The sequence below is a fragment of the Rattus rattus genome, chromosome 13 (assembly GCF_011064425.1).
Source record: "Rattus rattus isolate New Zealand chromosome 13, Rrattus_CSIRO_v1, whole genome shotgun sequence".
NCBI lineage: Eukaryota > Metazoa > Chordata > Mammalia > Rodentia > Muridae > Rattus > Rattus rattus.
In genome coordinates, this window is record NC_046166.1 from 8,589,722 (window position 1) to 8,616,821 (window position 27,100).

A 27,100-nucleotide genomic window follows, 5' to 3' on the forward strand; every position below is an offset into this window, starting at 1 on the left:
ACAATTCCCGGTCCATTGTTCAGAGCTGTGACTCTGTGAGCACTCTAACTAGGGGTGCCTGGTACCCGAAACCAAGGGTGACGGGAGAAGCTGATATAAACTTCCAGCCCTATAAATGGGTCTGCTTTGTGTTCCTGATCTGCTGCCAGGCTTGGGGCTCAGCTAACTGTGAAGTTTGTGAGGAAGGTAGAGGCACCAGGACAGCCCTCCCTTCCTGCAGGCAGATAGGAGATGAGTTTGCATTTCCCAAACATCTTAGCTACGGAACACCCCGTGGGAAGGTTGTCATTTTCATCACTAAGACACCTCTGGCAATGTTAATGTGCTCGCTTTATGTCTTTAAGAGCGTCAAACTTGGCCTTAATTCCACATGCGGTTAAGAGATTCGCAGAGTAAAGCTGTTTGTTTAAAATATGAGAGATGCTAATTTTATCACACACAATATGTAACACTAAAGACTTTAAAGCTATATCGTTTTGGTAAGCTTTTTAAAAAGGTGACTTTCTTCCCATTGTGAATCTATTTTTACAGTTCCGTGTCATAGTGACATGCTAAAGGGAGGTAATCTATGTGGGAGGTCTTTGAAGCAGCCCCTTGTCTTTGGAGTTAGCGTTATGGTTTACAGTATGATGTATTTGCTAAAATGTTGTGCACTTCCCCCTCAAGCAAATTAATTCAAGAGAACAAATGACTGCGAATATAAATATGTATTTTGGCATAGAAAGCCAAATAAAAATACAGTGACGGAGGAGGCAAACAGCACAGATGGCCACTTGGCCCTCCAACATTCGATCCTTTCTTCGGGATTGTATACATGTGCCTGTACATGCCTATGTGTCCAGTATACGCTGGGGTCACGTAGTAAATCTCTTGACCATGACAAACGCTATCAACTAGCTTATGTAAACAGGTCTACTGGCTTTAAGTAAGCAGTCATTAGTTTATTATTTCATGCGGATGTACTTTAAGTGAGTGAAGCTGTTCCTTCCAGAACATTTATTTGAAAACTTGCTTCAAACATCCAAGGTGGCCTGCAAGGCTTCACCAGAAACAGGGGTCTTTCTCCTTCACCTCCACATCCCTTCCTTCTCCTCCCGTGTCTGCTCCTCCGTCTTCTCTCCAGCACCCTCCCCTTTGCTCATCGTCTTTTATATTTCTTTTCTTTTTGTAGCTGAGTAATATTCCATTGTGTGGAGGCACCACCCTTCCCCTATCCGTTTCTCAGCTGATGGACGTCTAGGTTGACTCTGTTTCCTACCTATTGTGACTAGGGTGGCATTGGACATGGCTGAGCAAGGGTAGTGTCTTTCTAGTAGGATATGAAGACCTCTAGGCACCTGCAAATTGTGGTAGAGTCAGGTCTTATTGAGATGTCTTTCTAGTTTCTTCAGAAACCTCCGTACTGATCTCCAAAGTGCCACACCCCTTTACACTCCCCCCAACACTGTATCAGCACCCCCTCTTCCCATATCCACAAGCACCCCCCTCCCCATGTCCACGATGCTATTTGTTGTCATTTGTGTTCCTGGAGGCCATTCTGACTGTGCTGTGATGGAGGCTTTAGTGTGCTTTACCTCTGCACCTTTGACGCCCAAGGCTGTTGAGCGTTCAAGAGTGTTTACTAGCCATTGTGTCTTCTTCTGGGAACTTTCTGTTCAGTTCCCCAGTCCACTCTTTTTCCAGTTGTGTTGTTCCCTTGGTGTTTAGCTCTTTGAGTTCTTTTAGTCCAGACACTAATCCTCTGTAGAGCTGCGAAGAGTTTCTTCCGTTGTACAGGCTGTCTATTCCAGTAGTTGACTCTTTTGCTGGCAGAGGCCCTTCGTTTCCTGGGGTTCCATTTGTGAGTTGTTGGTCTTAGTTCCTGCACAGAATCCTTCTGTTCACAAGGTCCTTACCTGTGCATATTCCCTGTGTTTTTCTCTAACAGATTTGGGGTATCAGATTTTATAATGAGGTCCTTTATCCATTTGGAGGTAAGTTTTGGACAGGGCAAGTGGTAAGGATATAGGATCTTTTCCTTCTGTCTGCTGAAGTCCTGGTTTCTCAGCTCTGTTTGCTGAAGGTTTTGTCTTCTTCCCAGTGTGTTTTTAGTGTCTTTGTCAAGATCATGTAGCTGTAGTCCCATGAAGTTTATTTGGCTCCGCTATTGCACTCCATTGATCTGTGTTGTTTTGTGCCAGCACCATGCTGTTTTTATTGCTAATGCTCTGCCGTGTGACTTGAAGTGACACACGGTGACACCGCTTTTGTTCAGTGTTACTTTGGCCTGGTCTTTGGTGTTTCCACACACGTTTTGAGATTGTTTTTCTTATGTCTGATATTTTGATAGGGATTGCATTGACTCTAATCTGTAGATTGCTTTCGGTACTGCCTTAAGTACTGTTCTATTGCTGGGAAGAGACATCATGACCAAGGCGGCTCTTAGAAAAGAAAGCATTTAATTGGGGGCCTGCTGATGGTTTCAGGGGGTCAGTCCATGATCATCATGGCATGCGTAGACAGATACGGTGCCAGAGCAGTAGATGAGGGTTGATTATCCTGATCTACAGGCAGGCAGAGAGAGAGAGAGAGAGAGAGAGAGAGAGAGAGAGAGAGAGAGAGAGAGAGAGAGAGAGAGAGAGAGCAGGTCTAGAATTCATGGGATTTTGAAACCTCAAGGCCTACTCCCAGGGACATGCCTCCTCCAGAGGACCACACCTACTGCAGCAAGACCACGGTTCATAATCTTCCCCAAAGGGTTCCACTAACTGGTGACTAAGCATTCAAATATATGAGCATATGGGGACCATTCTGATTAAAACCACCACAAGTAGGGCGACCATTTTAACAGTATTCCTTCTGCTGATCCAGGAACCGGGAAACCCTTTCATCTTCCAGTGTCTTCCTTGATTTCTTTCTTCAGTTCATTAAAGTTCTCATTCTAGAGGTCATTTGTTTCCTTAGGTACATTTACTTTGACTTCCTCTTTTCAACTCTTTGCACATCCTTTATTTCTTTTCTTGTCTTATTGATCTAGCTAAGACTTAAAGCACCAGGCTAATCCATACAGATACTCCAATTGAATGGTGATTTGTAGTCCTACTTGTCATCCCTTTCCACTGTAGTATTCCTTTTCCAGAAGGAAAAATCAATCCACACTTTTGCCAGCTAGGTGCTGGCCGGCGGGCTCGGTTTGTTCCGAGCCTGCTTGGTACATAGCCAGAGATCGAGACTGCATGTTTGCCCTAGCCAAAGCCTCTCCCATCAGTGCTGGCTCTGCCTCTCCAGAGCTCCGAGTTATCTCTCTTGGTCTTGGCACCTGTGGGTGCGCTCTCACCAGCCCCCAGTGCTCCACAAGCTACCTTTCCCCTGGAGTTCAGTCTTTTCCCAATCTTCCCATCCCAAAGCCCGGCCAAATTCCGCCTCAGCTAAGTTCTTTCCCTCTGGCCCACCTGAGTCGCTGCAGAACAGAAAATACCAGACCATCTTAGTTTAGAATCAACAGATAACACAATCGCTGGGCACGGAACCTATCATCCTAAATTCATCAACTGTTCTGTGTTCGAAATCTTCCAGCGGTGGATCCCGTTGGATCCCATCACCAGATCTAACAGTCCCAAGCCTACATCTTGTCTGCTTTGCGCCTGCCTCTCCATCCAAAAGGGCCCGTTCCTTTCCCGGATTGATTGATTGGGTAATATAGAGGGCAAGAAGCCAATCACTGGGCAAGGAAGAGGTGGGCCTTCTGGGTCTGAGAGAGGAAAATTCAGCTACACAAAGGGACAGGGAGATGTGTAGATTAGAGTGCATGCTGGGAAATTCACAAAAATCAATAAAAATTTTAAAAAGTATTTATAATTTTCTGTCATTGTTTTAATGTTAAAAGCATTATTTTTTTAATCCCTCAAAAGTCTATTTTTATATAATGATAACTTACTTTTGTTTCCAACTATTCTTCTTAGAGAACAAAACAAGTCTTCCCCTCCATTATCAGTGTTTCAGACTTTCTCATATATTTTATTATTCTTACATAAGTTATCTTTCTTTAAGATAATCTTGAGAAACAACTTACATAGTTTAGCGGAAATTGTGTTAGGTTTTGATTGGTATATTGACTTTTAAAATTATCATTGTGTTAATAAGGACATCTATATTTTCGTGTTCTATGTTGTTAATGGAAAAATGCCTGAGGTTGGCATTTCAGTGAGGAGAATGAGTTTATGTAGCCCTCAGCCTTAGAGTCTAAGAGTGGAAGGTTAGGTGGCTGTATCTGTTTGGCTCTGATTGGAGACCTCTTGACTGAAGCACAACATGACGGTAGGCATTATAGAAGCAGCGTGCGCAAAGGAGTGATCACCCGGTGAGACAGGAAGCAGGCGGGAATTTAAAGCTCATTCTCTAACAGTCAGCTTTTAAGGAAACTAACTGGGACCTGAAAAAAATCCTTTAATTCCTTCTGAGGGCAGTGCCCCAAGTACCTACTACAGAAGCTCCCACTTCCCCAAGATCCCAACATCTAGAAAGTCACCCTGAAAGTCTCTAGCACAATTCTTGGAAGGAAAACTCAAAATCATAGTAATAATTTGTGCATCTTTACTACTTTAGGGGTTCTTATCCAGGAGCCCTATGTTCCTTCATCTAGGAATATATATAAAAATGAATATTTTAAAATAGTTTAAAATATGAATATATATATATATAAAACTTTTTTATTTTATTTCTCAATATTTAATTGCTGCAACTAAAACCTCACTCTCACTCCCAGGCACGAGCGTGCACACACAATTTGAGAGTCGTTATTGATGATAAGAATGGAGTTTGACTTAAATGCTTGGTCCTCTGTACTTCAGATGTGGCCTCTTCATTGCTTATCAATGTGCCTGTGACTTTACATGCTGCCATTTTCTTGGTCATGCCCCAGTGGCCAGTACTTTTAAACCATTTTGCATGATTTTACCAAGAATTAGTTTCACTGAATTTCCACTCTATCACGTTTTCTATTTATTCTCTGTAACTCCTGTTAGAGACTTAGTAAAAAGCCAGATTTGAGACATCCATTTGAGACATCCATGGTGCCTACGCAATCGATTCACTAGAAAGGTCATTGGGGTTGTTCTAGAGAACTTTCCCCTTTGGAGTTTCTAAACCCTTAGCTAGATATCCTTGCTGTAAGTCTGTCTGTCTGTCTGTCTGTCTGTCTGTCTCTCTCTCTCACTGTAAGAGAGAGACAGAGACAGAGAGATAGAGAGAAAGCAGCCCATCAGCTTATAGTGACAGTCACATACCTCTAACCATCTGGTATTCTTCATCTTTTCTAGAATTTTCCATCTTCCTTAGATATAATTGCTTTAGGGCCTTTGAGAGGTCATCTCACAGAAAGGTCAGAGCCTTTTCCCCTTGGAAGGAGAGGGAGGAGAATGGAAATCGTGTAGCTGCAAAGGGTCACTGCTGGGAAGCTCACCCACCAGGACACTAAGTAGATGAAAGCCGTGGATATTATGGGGTAGCATAACCAAAGTTCATGACCAGTGCAGTGTACTCAGGTCCCAAGTGGCCATGGGTGTCACGGTGGAGCCGGGTCTGATTTCATGGCACCATTCATTCCCCTGTTCCTTCGTTTGCTTCCTTGAGTGGTGGAACGTGGGGAAGAGCTGCCACACAGGGACAGACCTTGCATAACCTTCACTCTGTCACACCCAAGCTACATCCAGTGGGTGGCGGGTCCATGTGCTTGTGACGTAACGAATGTCACGCACAATAAAAACAGGAGCAGCAACAGTGAAAAGCCCATGATCCAAGCAAACCGTCAACACATCCCAAAATCTGCAGCGCTCCTTGCCCAACTGTGTGTGCACCGTGATCTTTTTCTCTAAGGATTGCCCGTGCCTTGGTGCTTATGTGTGGGAAATAAATCACAGTTTCAGGGACTAAAGCCTACGCTAATAAACCAACTCTTCTGGCTGCCGCTTTACATTTTCAGTGGAAAATTATTAAGCTATGACAGAGAGTAGGGCTTCTGACGTGGGAGGAAATGCATATTGGGGCCTGTCAGCGAATCATGTGTTGGGTTTTGACAAGCGCTCCAGGAGGTTGCTGGCCTGATGTGACAAAAAGCCATAGGCAGAAGTTAGGAGTGAGTGTTTGAGCCTCCTGAGGACAATGAGGCTGGGCTCAGCTCATTGTGGAAAATCTGTCATTGCAGATGAACTTGCAAGTGTAGGCTTCCTCACAGGAAGGTGAATATAAGAAGATGAGATGTAAGGCGCGCTGTGCCATGTGTCTGTCACTTGCTGGGCACATTGTGTAGCAAGAACGGGGATGAAGGAGTCCTCTGTGATGCTTGGTGTACCGGTGCCACCAAGGTTTGCTGTGCCATCACCAGGATCAAGGTTAGGTTTGATGGCATTGAGTTCTTTCATCAATGAAATTGAAAAGGGCACCTGCACCACCCTGACAAACTTTTAGAAAACACAAAATTGAGGAATGTTAGCCTCAGCAAGGAGTGTAGCTGAGTGAGTTTGACCACTCGGTCAGTGCTCTCAGCCATGGAAAACTGTAACACATGCCACGGCTTCAGGTGGATCTGGCTGTCGGCTCACTGCAATCCAGGTTTGAGAACCAGGTGAAATGGGAGGAGACCGTCTTTGGCAGTACAAAGGGTTGAAATGGTTTGGCCTTAAATGTGGCAAGAGGACAAGAGGTGTCAAGTAAGAAGCTTTGACTACTGGACTGAATGTGGTTATGAGAGAGATCTTCGGAATGAACTCAGTGGGGAGTGGAGCTGGACAAAAGTGATGATTGAAAGCTTCCTCCCAGGGGTATAAACATATGTGGTCTGACTAGTGCGAGCTGATCTCACAGTAGTGTTGAACAGAAGATGATGCTGTGGATGATGGAAATGTCCAAGGATGGGGCTGTGGGAAACACCAGTACTGGGCTAATGGAAGGATACATTTTGGTTTGGTGTCCACTGCATGGACTCCTCTGGGCTTGAGGAGTGATACTGCTGGGTCACAATCTGTCGCCAGGTGAAGTTAGGGAAGGAACACAAGCAGAAGCTTGAAACAGAGCTCATGGACTAATGCCGTCGATTGGCTCATGCTCAGCTAACTTTTAAAAAGAGATCAGCCCCCCGACCCTGCCTAAGGATGGTGCTGCCTACAGTGGACTCGGCCCTCCCACATCAGTCATCAGTGAAGATACTCCAACAGGCATAGCCATGGGAAAGTCGATATGAACACTCTCTCCACTGAGGTGCCCTCTTCCTGGGTGCCTTTTAGGTTGTGTCAAGTTGACAAGAGCCCAACAGTTCAGGGGTGTTCATGATGCTGTAAGTTGGACTAGATTCTGCATCTGGCAAGCATGATAACCCAGTAGGTTCACAAATGCCATTGGCATTGGGGACCCACAGGTATAAAATGAAACAAGGTAAGAAACAGACAAACCAGAATAAGGTTGCTAAGGGTTTCACTTAGATAGTTGTTAATTACTGGGTAATCAACTCTGAGAACTGAGGATGCTGTGTGTCTTTTGAGACAGAGACAAAGCCTGTCATGGTCTAATCTCAAGATCACCTTTGAAATGAGGTGAATATTCCATGTTTTTTTTTTTTTTTTTTTTTTTTTTTTTTACTTTTCTTTATCCTCATCGCGTATATTACATCCCAACTGCAATCCCCCCAAATCTGTCATTTTCCCTTTCCACGAGATCTAATCCCCTTCACTGTTCTCCTTAGAAAGGATCAGACCTTCTAGCAACATAGACCAAATATGGCATGACAAACTATGAGAGGACCAGGCACATACATATTCTCACAGCAAGGCTGTGTGAGGCGACCCAGCAGGAGGAAAAGGATCCCAAAGGCAGGAAAGAGTCAGAGACAACCCTGCCGAGTGTGTGTGTGTGTGTGTGTGTGTGTGTGTGTCTGTGTCTGTGTCTGTGTGTGTGTCTGTGTCTGTGTGTCTGTGTGTGTATCTGTGTATATGTGCATGCACAGAGGGACATTTCCACATTCAAAGGCAGTGGTTTTCTACCTGTTCATGTCAATCTCTTTGTTGGTTGAACAACCCTTTCACAGAAGTCTCCTAAGACCATTGGAAAACATAGATATTTGTATTACACCTGATTAAAAATACCAACATTACAGTTATGAAATAGCAGTGCAAACAGTTTTATGCCTGGGGGTCACCACATGAGGACCTATCTTAAAGGGTCACAGCATTAAAGAAGTTGAGAACCACTGTTCTAAGGGGTTCAAAGTCTCTCATGCATGTAAGAAATATAACTGAGTATCATTCCTCCCCAATTCTTGGACCAGAAGTGTTGTGGATTTCATATTGGTTCAGATTTGACAATATTTGCTTGTACTTTACAATTGGAGAACCTCTAATTCTGAAAATGTGTGGGAAAACTTTGAAATCTGATAACATTTCAGATTAGGGAGACTCAACTTGTCTATGGCTGGTTGCTTTGTCAAATACTGATGTTTTCTGTTGCCCCTATAGATATAAAGGCCTTGACTGAACCCATCTGCACTCCCATACAGTGCTGACTGGTCACTTCTGTGCGTGGGACATAGCAGTTTGCATCTCAAGGCTCTGTCTGCTGTGTTGGAGTGTCAGAGTTGTGGCTGCCTCTCCAGGCACTCTTCCTCTCACTCTCTGCCCCATGGCCATTGGGCTACTTCTGTTCACTGCTCTGTGAAGAAACTCCCTTTCCTTGTTTGACCAGTTTGATCTCTCCAAGCTTTGAGAGTCTCTCTACTCTGTGACCCCTCCAATCTTTGCTGTGTTCCACAAGTTCCTAGACTTGGTGTCCATCTAAGGGTATTGATCTGGCCAGGTCCATCCTGATTCCACAGCTTGACTGGTTAACATGGAATCCCTAAGCCTTGTTTCTTCAGCTGTGTGCAGTGGTGAGGGTTCATGGGGTTCTGACCCAGAGGAGGACCTCCCCTCAGTCCTGGTACCACAATCCTGTGGTCACCAGTTGAATGCTAGAGAGGCTAGTTACAGAGCTCATTCTGATAGCCCCTGTGGGTGAGACATTGCTTTCCACTTTAGGCTTTAGCTGTGAGGACTGCAATAGCTTTGGTCCTCCAGTGTGTGTGTGTGTGTGTGTGTGTGTGTGTGTGTGTGTGTGTGTGTGTGTGTGGCCTTTAGTTGTTTTTCAGCCAAGCTCTGCAGCCCGTGGGATCAGAAGCAGTCAAACATTTTGAGATGAAATACTTACCTCCCTGTTTAAAGGGAACCCCCTTCGTCAATAGTGAGATGCCCAGAACAGCAGCAACCTGCAGACTCCTGCATTTTAACCAGGGTTTTACTCTAACCACAAACAGCATAGTTCAATGAACCAGACTGTTGCTTGATTTAAGGTTGCATGAGTCAGCTTTCAGTGTGGTAAGCGGATACAGCGAATGGAAAAATGCTGTTACCATAAAAGTTTGGTGGCAGACCTGGCAAGATGGCCCAGCCTGCAAAGCGCTTGCCAGGCAAATGTGAGAACCTGAGTTCCATTCCCAGAATTCACCCGGAAACTGGGAGCATTGGGATGGATGCTTGTAATCCCAGAGCGTTGTTGTTGCGGGGGGGGGGGGCGCGAAGTCAGGAGAATCCTGGAAGCTTTCTGACAACACTTGGGTTTACATCTCCGCAAACAAGGGACCCCAGCGTAAACAAGACAGAAAGTGGAGGACAGCAACCCGGGTCTTCCTCTGACCTTCCCATGAGCTCTGTGTATCCACCTGTGAACACACGGGTGTTTCATGCTCAGACACATCATATATAGAGAGGGTAGGCAGAAAGGGGAGAGAGGGAAAGAAGGGAGGAAGGGAAGGAGGGAGAGGAAAAGAGGAATGGAGGAAAGGAGGGAGGGAGGGAAAGAGAGAGAGCACACAAGCACAGTTTATGAGAAAAAAGTTTGGGGACAAGGATGAAATCAGAATATAATTTATCATCTGGGCATTTGACCCCAAAATGTGAGAGGGGACTTAATAATTAGATTTGGACTTAATGCCACAGGGAGCGGATACTTTAGGTTTCAATGGAAGAAGTTAACTAAATCCCTTGTCTCTGGAGACCCAGAACAGATAATTAGGAATGAAATTTACTGAGCATTTAGTGCCACTGCTTAATTAAGCAAGCGCACATCATGGTGTTTACAGTGTCAACAGGTCCAAACATTCAGAAGCAACACATTCACAACCAGAGTGTAATTTAAACAACACTCAGACACATTCCTCGTTGGACTGAACCACAAACCAACCACTAGTCTTGTAAAATGCCAGGAGATTAAAAAAAAAAAAAAAAACGTAAACTCCTCGACATGTAGGCAGCTTTCCTTTATGAAGCTATCCTTGGGACACTGTGCCCAAGGAGGCATGAGGTATCCCTGTGGACCCGGGACTACAGTCTCCTTATCCAGGGGAGGGCATGAGAAGACAGGATGATGAGGTGGTACTGTATAGCAAGTGTCCCTGACATGGGAGGAAGGCTGGGACAAGTATATAGTTCTAGGAGGTGGATGGGAGGTCACCTTATGGAGGAGGAGGAGGAGGAGGAGGAGGAGGAGGAGGAGGAGGAGGAGGAGGAGGAGGAGGAGGAGGAGGAGGTGGTTGTGGAGGAGGAGGAAACCACAGGAGGGCTTCAACAGACACAATGAATCCTGCCATGTCAGAATGAGGGCAGCTCGGCTCTAAGGAATTGGAGGAGAAACTTAGAGAATCAAGAGCATGCCAGTTGACCTTGTGGGCCAGGATAAGGGAGCGGATGAGATGAGAAAGTGGAAGGGACTGGCCAGGGAGGTGATCTGACCAGGGATTTCAGCGCCCCACTAGATTCTGCTTTGATATCTCACCTGTGACTCAGTGCATGGACCCAGAGGTTCCAGGACACAGTTTACCATGTAAACGGTGAGTGAGGGATTTAAACTCTTGGGTGAACGCTGAGGCTGAGTGAGTCCTGAGCTTCAGTGCGCCCTCCCTCCGAATGCTGGTCCTTGTATTCTGTAGCGCTTCCCTGGGGAATGTGGGCTTCCCTTGCCGCGGCCAGGAACCCTGGGAAGTTTCTCCCTCTTTAATCCTTTGCTGTGTCTGCTTTGTTTTCTAGAATTCGACTTAGCCTATGTGCAAAAAGGCAAGAATGGCTTAAACCGAACAAAGCCAAGCCAGTCTCAGTGTTTATCAGCAGAGACCCTGGGCAGGTCACCGAGGGCCATTGCTGACTTACGCTGACTTACATGGCTCTGTCCCAGGCTCAAGAGAGGCTGCCTTTGACCCGAGTCTTGGAGAGGCAAGGAGGAAAGGAAGTGACAGGCCAGCCTCAGGGCAGGAACAGAGGTCTCTGTGTCTAGGGTTTCTCCTCCCTCCTCCGACTTGCAGATCCAGACATATACAGTGGGAACACAGCTACATTTTAACTTTTCCCTTGGGCGTTATCTGGTCTTTCAGCAAGGAGGGACAGTGAGCCTATTAAATTTGAATTGGGAGCCAAGGGGCTGTTGGTGACTTGTTGATTTCCGCACCCTCTACTTTTCTTACATGGATCTGTCTCATATGGAGCCCGAGGAAACAGAGGCAGGGTGGCCTCTGTTCTTCCTGGGTAAGCATCAGCAAGGTTCACATGCCGGGCAGCAGGGTTCAGATGTCTGCTCTTCTTGACCGAAGCTAAGAACCATCCTCTGCTTGGGAAATCCTGCATTTTTTTTCCTGTAGAAAGATTGGAAAAATAAACCCCATGCAGTGCAAGTCCAGTGCCAGCACACGAGGGAGCAGCGAGCCCTGGGCTGCCGTGTCTCCATGGCTTCTGAGGTGTCAGAGAAGCAAGGGGACTTGGGTGGGATGGGGCTCCTGTGCCTGGCCTCTTCCAAAGTTTTCAACCTGTAACAATATCATGGTGCTGTTTTCAAATCTTTTTGAGTAACCTTCTTCCCTAGTATGCCCTGTTATACCATTCCATTCCTTACCATAGCATAGCATAGCATAGCATAGCATAGCATAGCATAGCATAGCATAGCATAGCATAGCATACAACAGATTGGTTAACTGATCCATTCATTCCTCTTGTTTTCCACCGAGACACGGTCTTGTTACATTGCCCAGACTTGCTTCTACCTCCTGTGCTCCAGGGATCCCCCTGCTCCACCAAAGGACTACAGGCATTCCCTCCCACTTCACTCCTGTGAAGTGAACTCTCCTTGACCAGGAGGATTCTAGCAAGGGAGGGAGCAAGACATCGAAGCAGATAATACAAAGGGCGATCGTGCCCGATGCATACTCTCTGGGTAGTGATGCATGCTAAGGCAGCGTATTTGGTAGGGGATAGGAGGCTGAGACGCTGGATAACCCCAGAGGAAGGCTTCTCTGATGCACGTTTCTTCCAGAGCCCACGTCTCTCGGAGGGTGTGGAACGCTGTCCTCAAAGCATTAACAGCCGTTGCTTCTTGACCAGAGCGGCAGTTATTGCCACGGGAGACCCTGTTTTCTCAGCAGAAAGGTTGGAAAGGGTCACTAGAGCCTTGCCTGAGGTTCTGACCACCTCTTCCTACCCTTTCCCCCGAGCTGTCTGTAATTCTACGCCAACTACAAGTGGTCTTGCAGGGGGTAAGTATCAAGAAGTTCACAGTTAACTTCACTTATAAAGGGACAGGGAGTCCTTCTTAGGAATGGGAGACAGACAGGCTGAGGTGAGTCTCCCCAGCTCAAGAGTCAACTTTTGCCATGGTCTTGGTCCTTGGATGTGACCTACATCTGTCTCCTAAGCTTCCCTAATGATTGAATTCTTTGTTAAAGAAATCGAGGGCATGCGTTTTGCTGTCTGGGCCACTGCTTCCTCGAGAAGACACACAGGGTCTGTCTACTGGTGCCAGGTCCCAAGACAACGACGAATCAGCCAGCAGCCAGCAGTTGACTGGGGTCCCCAGAGTGGGGAGAGATTTCTGGACAAATGGATCCTTTTAAAAATTGGACTCTGTTTGCCTTTGTAAATGGAGTTAACATTCTTCTGGGCAGATTTCCTGTGATGGCAAGTGTTCCGTGAGTTTTGGAATCCTTGGGGACATACCCTTGTGACAGACTCACTCCTGGGCACTGTTACTCTGCTTTCCCTAGTGTGCACCAAGGAGGTGGTGTCTAGATTGTTTTTCTTGAGTTCTAAATCCTGCCCTGGGCTGGACAAGAGACCAAGGCCTAGGCTCCCAAGATCCAGAGGGCTCCATCATTTGGGGTTCTGGAAGCTGGAGCCTCTGTCCCTTCTGAGAGGTGTCTCCTACTCACCCCCAGGAGCTCAGGGGTACTGCCAGAGAACTTCATGTTAACAAGAACTGGTTGATTGTCCTGCTTGTTCAATGTTTCACAGCTTAGCCTATCAGGTACTAAGCACCTTCTGCTGAGATCACCATGCCATGCACAGAATGCTTTAGCCAACTTGGCCAAGCAGCAGAGACAGAAAGGCTGAGATGGGTCTCCCCAACTCAGAGTCAACCTCTGTCATGATCTTAGTCCTTGGATGTAACTTACTTCTGCCTTTTAAGCTTCTCTAAAAGTTGAATTCTTTGTCAAAGAAAGAAGGCACGGGTGAGCAGAGTTGGGAGAGATTACTGGACAATCTGAAATTTGTAATCATCTCTGTCTAACACGGGTGACTGGGTTCAACCAGTCCACATAGCTGTTGTCGGTGTCCTTGAAGGACCAGGAAAGCCCTGGAGTCTCTCCCTGAACTGAGGGCATTAGCACAGATCTTCATGTGAACTTAGTCACAACTGAAGCACACCCTTCCCACGGACATTTCTGGGACTTTCTTTTCAAGTTAGGATTCAAGGCCATTAATTCCCCTGTAGGGCAGGTAAGTAGGGTGGGCTACCTAAGGCCCATCAAAGGATGTGACTAAGGTGTTTTTCTTCACAACCTACTTCCTGCTCCTTCTAACAAAATTGGTTTGTCTGAGTCCTTTGGGCTGCCACTCCCCTTCCTTTTTCCTTATCCTGTGGCCACTTTCAGCTAGCAGCTCCCAGAGAGACAGCAGTGGGGCATGTCTTGCAATTTACTAGATTTCTTCCTATTCTGCTCTCTGGGGAGGGGTCTAGAATAGCTGGCAGTTCTGTTGTCTGGGCCACTGCCTCCTTGAGAAGACACACAGGATCTGTCTGCTGGTGCCAGGTTCCTGCCAGCAGCCAGGAGTTGGCTGGGGTAGGAACAATCTTTATTCCTCTCCTCTGCTTTGATCTTGGAACCAACTGGCCAATAGGCACAGTTGGTCAAGTAAATCATAGCCCGTCTTACTGATGCAGCTGTACCGAGAAAGCCTCCTTCTGCCTCTCTGTTCAGTAATAGCCCCGTCTCCCTCTGTCTCCACATAGGACCTAAATTCTGTAGCATCTGGAGGTTGGGTCCTACACCTGACTCTCCTGGATTCAGGCGGGATGGGAGAGAAGACAGTGCACAAATAATTAGTGTGTGTGTGTGTGTGTGTGTGTGCGCGTGCGTGCGTGCGTCTGTGCGTGATAGCAGCTCCTTTGCGGGAGCTTGAGTGAGGAGTCCTTCCTGAGGCATGGATAGCCTCTGCCCCCTCATGAGGCCCCAGCCTCTATCTACGGAACAACCCACCAGAGGCTGTCAGGTTCCAGAAATTACAGCAATTTGGACATGAGGGCTGTTTGCTGTCCCTCCCCTACTGTCTGACTGTACAGCTGGTTTATAAGGGGAGGAGACCAATAGCCAAAATACACAGACTTGTTGGCTTTTGTTAAACAGCCTAAAGCCTGACAACTAGCTAGTTCACTGGGAGTGAGTTGTGTGGAAAAAAAAAAAAGTGCATCTTCTTTCAGAATGCCTTGGGCCAACGTGAATAATCTGTGGTCGGAAAATGTTTTCACATTTTCTTTTGGTCCCTGTTTTGTGGTGGTGGAGATCAAACCCAGGACTTCACACGTACTAAGACGAACTTGACCCCTGACGCAGTTATAGCCAGCCTCCGGCTGAACGCTTCCTAGAAGCATTGGTATCCTCTTTCGCCAAGTCCACCCCAGAGAGGCCTCTTTCACTCCGTGCCTCCAGGACAGATTGGCCAAGGTCAGTCTATGTCGGCCTTGTGCATGTGCCACAGGGGGAGGTACATCAATGCAGGGAACAGAGCCATGGCCGCTCCACTACAAAGCCCTTGCTGTGGACGGGGCCGCGTCAGACATCCGGGTTTCCTCACAGTCTGTGTTCTCAGACACATAGTTTGACATTGTGTCAAATTCACTTGAGATAGCGCAGGATTAGCAGCTGAGAGCAGATAGTTACAACAGAACTTTGGGAAATTCCTGAAGCCCTGGCAGGGCCCCTGTGCAGTTTTTCTTTCTTGAGGGAGCAGATAAGTGTTGCTAGTCTTTCAGCACCAAGCAGCAACGGCTGCCCTTTCCCATAAATTGTCTGGACTGCAAAGGCAGGTGAGAGTCCCCACAGTTTGTAAATCCCCGTTTATGAGATTTCTTGGGATGGGTCGACGTGTTGTCCTAAGTGGAATTGAATTGCTTCACTGTCAGCGTGCGTGAGGCAGAAGGACCTGAACTTGGATTGAATCAGAACCACGGGTTCTTTCGCTAGAAGACACACGGAAGTGCTTGTCGGGCACCTGCTTTGACTAAGGGTCATGGCAAGGTATTTCAGTTAGAGGGCTGCTCACAGGAATGGAGGACCCTTTCATTTTGGCCATTTGGACGGCTGGCCTCGCTAAACACACACACACACACACACACACACACAACTTGCCAACTTCCAGGAAAAGGTCATGAAAGTGACAGGAGTTTCCTTTAGGGTAGGGGAGAGAAATCTCTGAATTTCTGCCTCCTGAGCAGCAACTCTGTGCATTCCCCAATTGTGCATTTACTTTCTTGACTTTCGTTTTATGTATGTGAGTATTTGCCTGTAAGTTATGTCTGTGTGCCGTGTATGGTCGATTCTCACACGGGGCAGAAGAGGGTATTAGGCCCCCTGAAACTGGAGTTCTAGAATGTTGTGCACCTACATATGGGGGCTGGAAATTAAGCCTGGGTCCTCTGGAAGAGCAACCAGTGCTCTTCACCACTGAGTCATCATCCCCTCAGCCACATGCAAATATATATATATATTTGTATGTCAGTTCTCACACTTGTTCTTAGATAGGGTAGGAGATTGCAGAGACAAAGAGTGAAGGAGTCCACATCAGACATGTAAACTTTCTGGACGTTCCTTTGTAACTGCTGGCCAGGAGCCACAGAGAAAGTGACAGCCAGGTTGTTTTGAAGGCAAATGAGTTTGGGGTGTCCCTGAATGTGGTACGAAACCTGTGTGGACTGTGACAAACAGTCCAAGCTTACTGTCACGGAACCTCAAGGAACTAAACCCAAAGCAAGAGACAGCCAGACTAAAACATACAGTTCCTAAGCAGTTCAAACCCTGAGTGGATAAGGGGAACGTTAATCTTCACCACGCTCTCCGGAAACGGAAGACTTCTCTAGGGACGTTGTGCTCTTCCTAACAATGTCTGACATCCACGCTGGAAAAATTCTCAGGCACACTGAGACAATGCCAAAATCAAAACCAGATGGGAGGAACGGATCTGGAGGTCACATTGCTATGGAAGTTGCCAGGCACGGCTGTTAACATTGATCGTTAGCTTGGCTAGGAAGTTAGTTGAGAAGCTGGAGGATTCGCTGGAGAACCAGGGTGTGTGAAGAGGAGTTAGGTAATCCTGAGCTGAAAGATGCCATAAATGGAAAGACAAAACGAAGAGGCTTTTTGACAGGTTAGACACACAGGAAGGGAAGATCAGAGGTCTACAAGATCTCAAAAGGTCTCAAAAGCTAATATCCAATAAAGGTCCCAAGGACAAAAGGGTAGCATATTAAGAATTGATATCTACAGCAACAGTAATCCAGACACATATAGAAGGCGCAATAGAACCAAGCGGTCATTCAGCCACGTCTGACCCGTTGCCTGCCTCTGTGCCGATCCATCTGCATTCCACCCGCCTTTCTAAAAGTCAGGTCCTTGATTCTGTTGCCTAGAGCGCTTCAGTTGGTAGCCGTAGATCACAATTGCCAATTTAAATCTAAATTCCTGAAATTTTAATTCTTTTGCATTTTTTTGTTTGTTTGTTTTTGTATTCTGAGACAGGGTTTCTCTGTGTAACCCTGGCTGTCCTAGCTCTGTAGACCAGGCTGGCCTCGAACTCACAGAGATCTGCCTGCTTCTGCCTCCCGAGTGCTGGGGTTAAAGGTATGCGGTCTTGGTCAGACTATCCATATTTTAAGTGCCCAGTAGTCATATTTGTCAGCAGCTTGCCACACGGAACATTCCTGTCAACACAGAAAGTTCTGTCAAATAATCAGTTGATTGTACGTGTTTTGTTGTTGTCTGTCTAGATCCCCAGAGTGACATTCAAGGTTTTACACACTGTAACACAACTCATTTCTACTGAAAGCAGAATAAATCCTTTAACCAGTCATCACGTAAAAGAAGACGAAATAACGTCGAGTAGGAGTCTGCTGACTTTAAGAGTGTCTTGCATACAGAGGGTCTCAGGGCTCATCCCCGCCTATTCAGGACTCCAGGTGTTTCTGTCTAGGAGTAAATACCCTGTACTGGACCATGGAAGAGAGTAAACTCACCAAGGAAGTGGTTATTTGGTTTTGGTCCCTATCAATAAACTCTCCATATTTGAAAGTCTGTCGGGGCAGGTGAGACACTCATTAGTCTGTACTTTGGCTTTGCCATAACGGCTTTTAAACACAGACAGCTTTCTTTGCCTGTCCTGGGGCCCAAGTTTCCCCACCTTTGGTGGAAGCCATTGTGTTTCTCCTTGGTATCTGGGTTATGAAGACTTAAGGCAGTTTTGTCAATGCGGACACATTAAATTTAAGCAATATCAGTACCGTGTGGCTCTATTTGGGGTTAGAGTGTGGGTCAGAGCTGCGAGCTGCTGTGTGTCATTTCTGTACCTTTGTGTTTACAGTGATCTCCCTCAAGGCTGATGAAGATTCATCGTTTGAGAAAAAGAAGGTGACTTGGGCTTTTTTTGAAGGTAAGTCTGGCATCTTTTTTTTTTTTTTTTTTTTTTTTCCGGAGCTGGGGCCGGAACCCAGGGCTTTGCGCTTGCTAGGCAAGCGCTCTACCACTGAGCTAAATCCCAACCCCAAGTCTGGCATCTTGATGCAGCCTCACTTCTAGACAGAAAGAGAGGAACAGAAAAAGAGGAAGAAAAGATTCGAGTCTCTAAAAAATTTCATAGCGTCAAGGTATGTTCCTGGACTGGTCTTTGCAGGAGTGAAATGGGAATCAATGGTGGACCAAGTGGGGGTGAAAGTCTTATTCTGCCTAATTCTGTTTTACCCACCCCATACTTCTAGGTGACACCAAGGAGAGACTTCCCAGGGATGTGAAATTAAAGAATACATCCACGGGAGCTGTCTTTAATTTTTGGTTGCTTTAGAAGTTTGGGGTCCTAAAGACCTTGAAAGCTATTAGCAAGTTATGTTCATCTCATGTTAGAACCACTCAGGGAGCTTGAAAAGCAGGGATCCTTGACATTCCGGGAAGATTCCCACTTAGGTGGAAACTCATGCATCCCTCCCCATTTGACCCCAGCATGCAGCCGGCTAGAATCCCCAGCCTGAAAGACAGTGCCAGTGGCAGCCGCTCCCTGGAGCTTGCTGTGAATGCTGGCTGAACTCTGAGGTGATCTCTTATGCATTGGGAAGGTCAGTGCATCCAGTCTTGACACACTCTGTAGCAAGATTTGAATCTCTAAGATACTTTGTATAACACAAACCTCTGGCATCCATTCACGCAGAGTTCTCAACAGTGGGGGTGCTTCTGCCACTGTAGGGGACGTTTGCTGGTTTCAGGGCACAGTTTCGGTTGCCTCAAGTGTGGGCATGCCACTAGCAGCTTAAGAATAGAGACAATGCCCAAGATAGTCCCCACATCAAAGGACCCTGCCCTGAGATGCCAAGAGAGGTTACGGACCTCTGCCTCAAAGAAAGGAGAGTAGAGAAATGGTCACTGAAAAGTAACCAAGGAGTGAGACCAGGAGCAATGACATCATGTACTCTACGTTCTCAGGCGGAGTCATTGATGTCAAGGGGGCAAGGCAGGACCTTGGGAAGGATTCCATCTCGTGAAGTCTTTGGGTTGATTGATGAGGAATGGGCTGGTCAAAGGATCTAGGAAGAGGTGTATGCTTTGCCTCACTACCCTCTGTGTGACTGAGAGAGTAGTAGCAAAAGGGGAACTGGCCTTACAGGGAAAGCACAGGGATTCAAAGCTACTTTTCCAGGAGCATGTTGGAAAGACTCCATATCTCTTTGTAAAATTCCATTCTAATCGTGAACATGAGTGGCTAACCAATACTTTGACATAACCATTCACTTTGCCAGGACTTACTGGTTAATAGTTGCAAGTAGGGTGAGGTTTTTGTTTTGTTTTGTTTTGTTTTGTTTTGTTTTAGATCACATTTTATCCAGTAATGAATCTTAGCATTTTGGAATTTTCTTCTACACTTCCTAGTCACTTTTTCCTCTATCTCATGACTTTCTCCAAACAAAGCAGTCCCTGGTCCCTTCTCCCTCTGTCTCTCATTTGGCTTCCTCTTGGGCAGAGATAAAAGTGGCTCTCTTCTCCATAGGGGGAAGTTGTGGGGAAAGGAGCAAGGTTTTCTCCTCTCATCGCAATTGAGTAAATCGAGGCAGCCTGGCTGAGCGACCGATGTCTCCCACACTGTCCTGAGCGCTGGTGCTATGCTGGTGTGGGATGGTGGCAACGTCTGCAGGATTCCCTATGAAGCCCACGTGCCAGAGGGAGCCCTGGCTCCACCTCAATGTTTACTGTGACACAAGGCGTCAGGTTCTCAGGAGTGTGAGGTGGTTTTGACCGGAGTGATACAAAGACCACATTTTAAAACTGTGATAGTACAATGTCAAAAGACCGTATACATTTGGAAGGACTGTAGCAGTCAGCCTTGATGAACTTTGCAGCATGAGGTGAACCTCAAAGATACTTTGTATAATTGGCAACATTTTAAAATCCCACAGATGTTGAGTCTAAGGTTAACTCCGGATTTCTTGATAAGTGTAATCTGTGGCCCAGCATGGATTTTCTTCTCAGTAGGGACAATCAGGGCCTGTCAAAGACCAGAAGTTGACTGTCTCACTATGCGCCCTTCATGCCCAGGGTAGCTGTTTCCGTGCCTTCTTTCCCTGTGCTGAAGGAGGTGGTGTTGGTGGCCATGCTACTGGCAGCGGCAACAGCAGCAGCAATCTCCCTGCATTTTGCTTTTTCAGCCCACCACAGACAGCTCTGGCAAGGTCAAGGGTGTAGTTGAAACTCTGGCACAGGATCTCAGGCCTTTTGCCCTTTTGTTCCAGATTGGAAGAGCTTCAGTGTGGGTTGTAGACAGATATCCATCCTCCTGGGGCTTAGCTAGGCCTGGCTGTGTGCCTACCCAACAAAACAAGCATTGATTGTCAGGGCTCTTGATGAGATACTGGAGTGAGTTAAAATCCCTCAGGGCTATCACTCAGGTATTTTGCCCTGAGCAAGATGGTATTACAGACTGCATTAAAAAAACAGTGCAAGCGCACAGAGTTTTATTGCCGGAACAGCTATTCCCTAGGCTCTTGCCTTTGAACTGGAAACGTGGAACACTGACCTTGGCTTTCTTGACTGCTGTTGCAGTGTGTGTGTGTGTGTGTGTGTGTGTGTGTGTGTGTGTGTGTGTGTGTGTGTGTGTGTGTGTGTGTGTTTGGGGCTTGGGGCTGATTGTGCAAAGGAATGCTGGGGTCACCCAGTTTCAAAGCAGCTCTGAATACCCTGTTGGGTTGCCAGGCAACAGGTACTGGCTCAGTTGGCAGTCTGGGAGGATGGTTGTCACCCTGTGTTGGCCTCCCTGTGGAGTGCATAGCCATTGCAGCCTGCTGGCCCCACCATCTGCTTTGGGGAGACCTGGATTTTTTTCTTTCTTTCTTTCTTTTTTTTTGGCAGCTTGTCTAAAACTGGCAGTGGTGTCTTTAACAGTTCAGTGACAAAAGACAAAAATTCACAAACAGATTTAGGGAGCAGAACATGATGCTTTCTATGGCTGCTGAGTGTGATTTTTTATAGGTAGAGTTTTATTTTGTTATGTATGTATTAATTTGCTTTGCGTTTATTCATTCATTTTATTATTTATTTGGACAGAATGAAGTCCAGTGCCTTACACCGTCTGTGCTTGTACTTTACCATGATGCTAAATCCTTAGTCCTATGTGGTCGTTCGTTCATTCATTCATTCATTCATTCATTCACTCATTCTGGATGCTGTAGAATTGAATTGTAGAATTAGGGCCTTGTGCGTTTATGAGCACTCTGTCATCAAGCTGCATGCCCCAGCCTCTCTCCCATGTGGTTTTTAAAAGCTGGGTTTAGATTTAAGTGCACAAGTTCTGTTGAGTTCGGGTCTAAAGGTTTAATTTCACTCTTCAGACAGTGTTATTTGCTTAGGCTTGAGTTCTGAGACTCTTTGGGCCATCTTTTATAAATAGATCGGATGAGATGATAAGGGTGACCTCGGGCCAGCATGTCAGCCTGAGAACAATGACTAGAACAGAGGGCACCTTGTCTGCGCTGCCACTCTGAGAAGGTGACCCTGGAGGCTTCTGATTTTGTGACACTGGCTTTTGGTTAGTCTTTGTCTATAGAGAAAACTGGGGTCAGTGGCAGGGCCACTGTTCTGAAAAGGATTGCCGTCCCCTATGTAGCTGAAGAAACGGTTGGCACAGGAGACACACTGAGGACTTCTCAGTCTCCATTGCTGCCTGGTCGAGGGAAAATGGATGAGCAGTTTTACTCTCCCTGGGAAGTGATACATTTTAAGGATTCTAAAGCTCCGAGAGCAGAGAAGAGCGCATCCACTGTCACCCGTGCATGAAGACCACATACAGGCGGGTGGCGCGCACATGCATGTGTGCATTGCCCCCAGAGCCTCTGTGCTTGGAGCAGCAGAGCATTACAGAGTGACCAGATGTCCTATGACTGTGCAGTCACAGCTGCCTGGTCCCTCTTGTCATGTCTAGGTAAGATCAGAAACCACATCTAGACCTTGAGTTCTTTGCCTCCCGGCAGGGTACAGCAGGCCCAGATGTGTGTGGAACACCTGTCTGTCGAGAATGAAAACCCTCAGAGATCACCTTCAGCCTTGTTCCTTCATAGCCCCTCCAGTCTAGAAACCATAGAGAGAGAGCATGAATGAACAGACAGGCAGGTAGAGATGCTTTTATCCCGGAGCATAGAAACTTTAGTTAGTAAGACAGTTTTCTCATCCAAGAATGAAACAGAAGCCAGATTACCCTGTCTTTTTATCAGGGCTGACATCTGAATCCCTTAGAGACCGGCTTTGTCTCCATTTGCCCCAGTTCTGTCTGGCCCAGCAAGGCCATTGGGTTATTTACCACTTTTTTTTTTTTTTAATTCACACCAGCCAAGTTCCTGGAGTAATTTGCTCAACAATGAATAAATCAGGACTGGTGTTGGGGGTCACACGATTTGGACTGTCCCGTATCCTGGTGTCCTGTCTTCAGTCCAGGTCTGTGACCTCAGTCGATCATGACTTGTCTCTCTCAGAATCCACAAGTCCCATTGTTGAGTTTCTCAATGTTCAAATGGAGGCACAAGCCTGTCCTCTCTAACCAATCCACCCTATCAGTCTATAAACCCACACACAAGGACACGTGAGCCCCCGGCCAGAAGTAGTTGGACTTCACTACCAGGGAAAGGCCACTCTATTTCCAACTAGAGCTGCTTACACCCCATGACTCTCCATCCACTGTAACTTGTCTTCCATCACCACTTTCCCAGTAGCATGGGTGGGAAGACCCCGTGGTGGTTTATGAAGAGCATTTGATGCATTAAAGGACCTTCCCACAGTGCTTCATTCTTGCACTTAGAAATCTTCCTCCAGCTCCCCTCTGCTTCTGCCATAGCTTCAGGAGCCGCATGGGGGACTCTTCTTTCTGCCCACCCATCTGCCGACTCTCTTAACTGTTAATAAATGTCATCTGCAACATACAAGTCCAGAGATAGGCAAGGCTACCTAGAGAGACTCCTATCTCATTAAAAAAATAATTCCCTGTATCCTGTGGAACTTCCTACTTATACTTGCCCCTCATTATCCCTGGGGATTGTGTGCCATGACTTCTCCAACCCAAAGATATCTAAATTCACTGGCATGCAAGTACCTTACAAAATATCTTGCAGTGTTTGCATACAACTGTGCTTATCTTTATCATTATATGGTTTATGATACTAAGTACAATGTCTGCGCTACGTAAATAGAAACAGCGTTATTTAGCCAAGTATGACAAGAAAAAAAGTCTATTCTGCATGATCAGTTTTTTAAATATTTGTTGTCTTTGATACTTTTCTGTTGCTGTGACAAAAAAAAATAACATGGCCAAAGCAACTTATAAAAGAAAGCATATAATTTGGGGTTCATGGTTCCACAGTCCATGACCATCATGGTGGGGAGCATGGCAGGTAGGCAGGCAGGTATGGTATGGAGCAGTAGCTGGGAGCTCACATCTTGATCCATAAGCACAAGGCAGGGAGCTAACTGGGAATGGTGTGAGCTTTTAAAACCTAAAATCCCACCCCCAGGGACACACCTCCAACAAAGCCACACCCCCTAGTCCTTCCCAAATAGTTCCATCAATCATGGACCAGGCAAATCATTTAAATATACTGGCCCCTGGGGTATATTCTCATTCAAATCTCTACATTTATTTATATTTGTGTACACAAATGTTTCTGTCTGTGTATATCTTTGCACTCTATGTGTGCAGTGCCCTCAAAGGCAGTAGAGGGTGTTGGTTCCTGGAGAACTAGAGTTAGACAATTGTGAGCCTCCATGTGGGTGCTGAGAACCAAACCTGAGTCCTCCAAAAGAGCAATGAGTACTTTTAGTCACTGAACCATTTCTCTAGCCCCCAATATTGTTTTTTTTTCTTTTTAACAATAGTTTTAATCCATGATCGATTCAGTTTGTGGATGTGGAAACGAAAAGTACAGAGAAGCAACTACACTTCACGTTTAGTTCAAAATTCTATGGAGCCAGGATCAGAAATCTACTCAGTCTAGCTTAGACAAAAACGTTGGGCAACTCTAAGAACATGAAAGAACTTTCTGACTCCAGGCATGGAGTCAGCACCAGGCCTCCCGAGGACCTTGGCCAGGTAGCCTTCCTCTTGACTCAGAGATTCTGCCAGAAGCTCAGATCTTGAGAAGGTAATGTGTGAGATGACTTAAGGTTCACATTTATGAATGCTCGTCCTAAAATTTTTTATCACGAGGAAAACATGTAGAAACAATAATTAGTCAGTGGTAGGTGATCTGAATAATTGCTTAGTGGGCTGGAGAGATGGCTTGGTGGCTAAGGACTCTTGGTCCCATTGCAAAGAAACAGAGCTTAGTTCCTAGCACTGCCATTGGATGGCTCACAATCGCCTTCAACTCTAAGGGATCAGATGCCCTTATCTAACCTCTACAAGTACTTGTATGCATACACACACACACCTTGAAAAAAGAATCGAGTATTTTCATTTCCTAAAACTTTTCCAAAATAGCTTGTCCATGTTTGATCACTGCCAGCCCAGTTGGAGTGACCTAATTTAGCTGCATCCTCATCAGCCGTCGGAGTGGTGTGTGGACATTCTTGTTCTGGTTTCCTTTTGCAACTCTATCATGACTAAGCAAGTCGAATACACTTATGTATGTACTCACCACGACGTATTCTGTGTGGTGAAATGTCTCTGCATTCTTTACCCACTTTCCAGGAGGGATCCTTGGCTTACTGTTTATAGCTAATTTTTGAGAGTTCTTGACATCATCTATATAGGACTCCCCTTTTGGATATCTGCTTTTAAATGCTTTCTCAAACTGCAGCTTGAATTTTCACCTTCTTCATGCAGCGGTCCACAGAGTAAGAGTTTTCACTTACAGTGAATTAAACTTACAGTCTCTAATGACTGAGCATGTGTGCTGGGTGGGTGACCAGCCTCTGAGCTGTATCCCTATCCGTCAAGATTTACTCAAAGGGAGATGCCTCTGATGACAAGTCTAGGCACTCTGCCTCTTCGACTAGATCTGAGGGTTTTCCTCTTGTGCATTTTTCTCTTTGCATTTGAAGTTCTTTTAGTGGTGGTTCATCCCAAGCTAACTATAACAATGTGCCTTTCAGATCTCTATGTGTACGCTGTCCTTGTGTGCTGCGTGGGGATCCTCAGCGTTCTGCTCTTCACCCTGGTCATTGCCTGGCAGTCTGTGTTTCACAAGAGGAAATCAAGAGGTAAGAAAACAGATAAGGTCATGTCTGGAATAGAAAGCCACCCACCCACACACAGGCGGAAGATGCTGGGCAAAGTATCACCTTGGTAGGAAGGCATCCTAGGTCAGCAGTTGTTTACCTGGGTCCAGAAAGCAAAGGGAATGAGGTGGCTTGCTTCTTATAGGTGTTGCTGAAATAAACTGACCACTGTTACACCAACTAAATTCCCTTTTCTCACACTTCTTCCCTCCTGGGGCTTTGGGTTACTTAACCATGACCATGGGGTTCGCCCTGAGCAGCTTGGGGCTGGAGCAGCTTGGCCTTGCGTTTGGGCTCAAACAGTGAGTTTGGGGGCTTGCAAATATCTTCTTAGCAGGCAGGTGGGACCTGTGATGTCCCTCTCTGTCCTTTTCCTGTCCAGTGCCTACTCCTTTCTTTGCAGAGTCCCTGATACCCTGCAGGCTGTCCTCAGTCTCTTCTCTCTCCTTGTGCTTTCTGTCTCAGACATTGCAGTCTGACTCCTATCGCCCCATGAATGCTGCTGACCATGATGGCAGCCCACATCTCTTATTGAGCTCAATTCTCCAAGTCTAGCAGTTCTAAGAATCTGCCCAGCTGTCCACCTTTGTTCTGTTTTCCAAAGATGTCTCAGCAGATCTTCTTCCAGGATGTTGGCTGACTCTTCGGGACTTGCTTGAGCTTCTCTTTCTTTAATGAGTATTTCTCATGCACACCCTCCCCCAGAATCTCCGAAAGAAGTGGAGAGAGGACACAGTTGCTCTCAGAAATAACCAAGACACACCGAGCCTAGCTTCAATGGCACCTCCTCCCTGAGCAGCCAGGGATCCAGCCTCTGTCCTTGTTCTTCTTCATGGAGACTTTGGGGACAAGAGTGCACCCATCTGAGAGCTGGGAAAGAGGAGACACTCAAACCCCTGAGAACATTCATGGTGACCTGTGAGTCACTGTCACTATTAGGCTGAGGGTATGAATGAAGGGAGAGTTAGCTTCTGCTCATGTTCATAGGGACCTTTAAACTGGGAAGTTGAATGACAGCTATGAAGGAGACCCTCCCCAGAGAAGTGGGCAAGACTGAGGAAGCCAGCAAGGGAGAATGGGCATCCAGGGACTGATACCCATGGGAAACTGTTGCTCAAGGGGTGAGGAGGGAAGGTTCTGGGACCTGTAAGTGCTGCTGTTGTTGTGGGACCCGGAGGTTAAGAGCACTGGCTGCTCTTCCAGAGGACCTGGATTCAATTTCTCACCACGAACATCATGGTTCATAACCATCGTTAGCTCCCCTGGGAAATCTGATAACTTCTCAGGGGCTTCTTCCAGTACCAGGTCTGAACATGGACACATGAGCATACGTGTAGGTAAAACAAACCACACATAAAATGAAATAAAGAACTGTTGGAGGAGAGGTGGTCCAAAAGAGCAATTCAGCCAATATCTAGCTGGGGCAACACGAGGGCTGGCTCAAGCATCCTGTGTGCGCAGTCTCCCTCCTCCAGCACAGCAGTCCCTAGGTGCTTCTTCCCCGTGAAGTTAAACCAAAACCAGCAAGTATGGAAGACAGAGACGCCATCAGCAGCTTCCAGGGGTTGGATACAGTTGACCGGGAGCAGAGAGTGGCACATGCAGCCCTGGAAATGGAACCAGGTTTCTCTCCACTAGAGCACGAATGCTTCCCTCCGGCCTTGCGTTTCACTGTGCTGCCCTGGGGTACCTTCCTCCACAGCATCTGCCACCCCATTAAGATATCCCAGCCTTTCCCTAGTTCCCAGCCCTCAGCTGCTTCTCTGAGCT

At 46.5% G+C, this 27,100-nt stretch overlaps 1 protein-coding gene across 1 annotated transcript in view; it reads left to right on the forward strand.

The window, feature by feature from the left end:
* Positions 1 to 27,100, forward strand: part of Vstm4 (V-set and transmembrane domain containing 4) — an 82,162-nt gene that overhangs the window by 8,237 nt on the left and 46,825 nt on the right. Inside the window, exons 3-4 of the mRNA XM_032918811.1 lie at positions 17,952 to 18,020; positions 25,205 to 25,312. Coding sequence (XP_032774702.1) covers positions 17,952 to 18,020; positions 25,205 to 25,312 — 177 coding nt within the window. The remainder of the gene's footprint in view (positions 1 to 17,951; positions 18,021 to 25,204; positions 25,313 to 27,100) is intronic.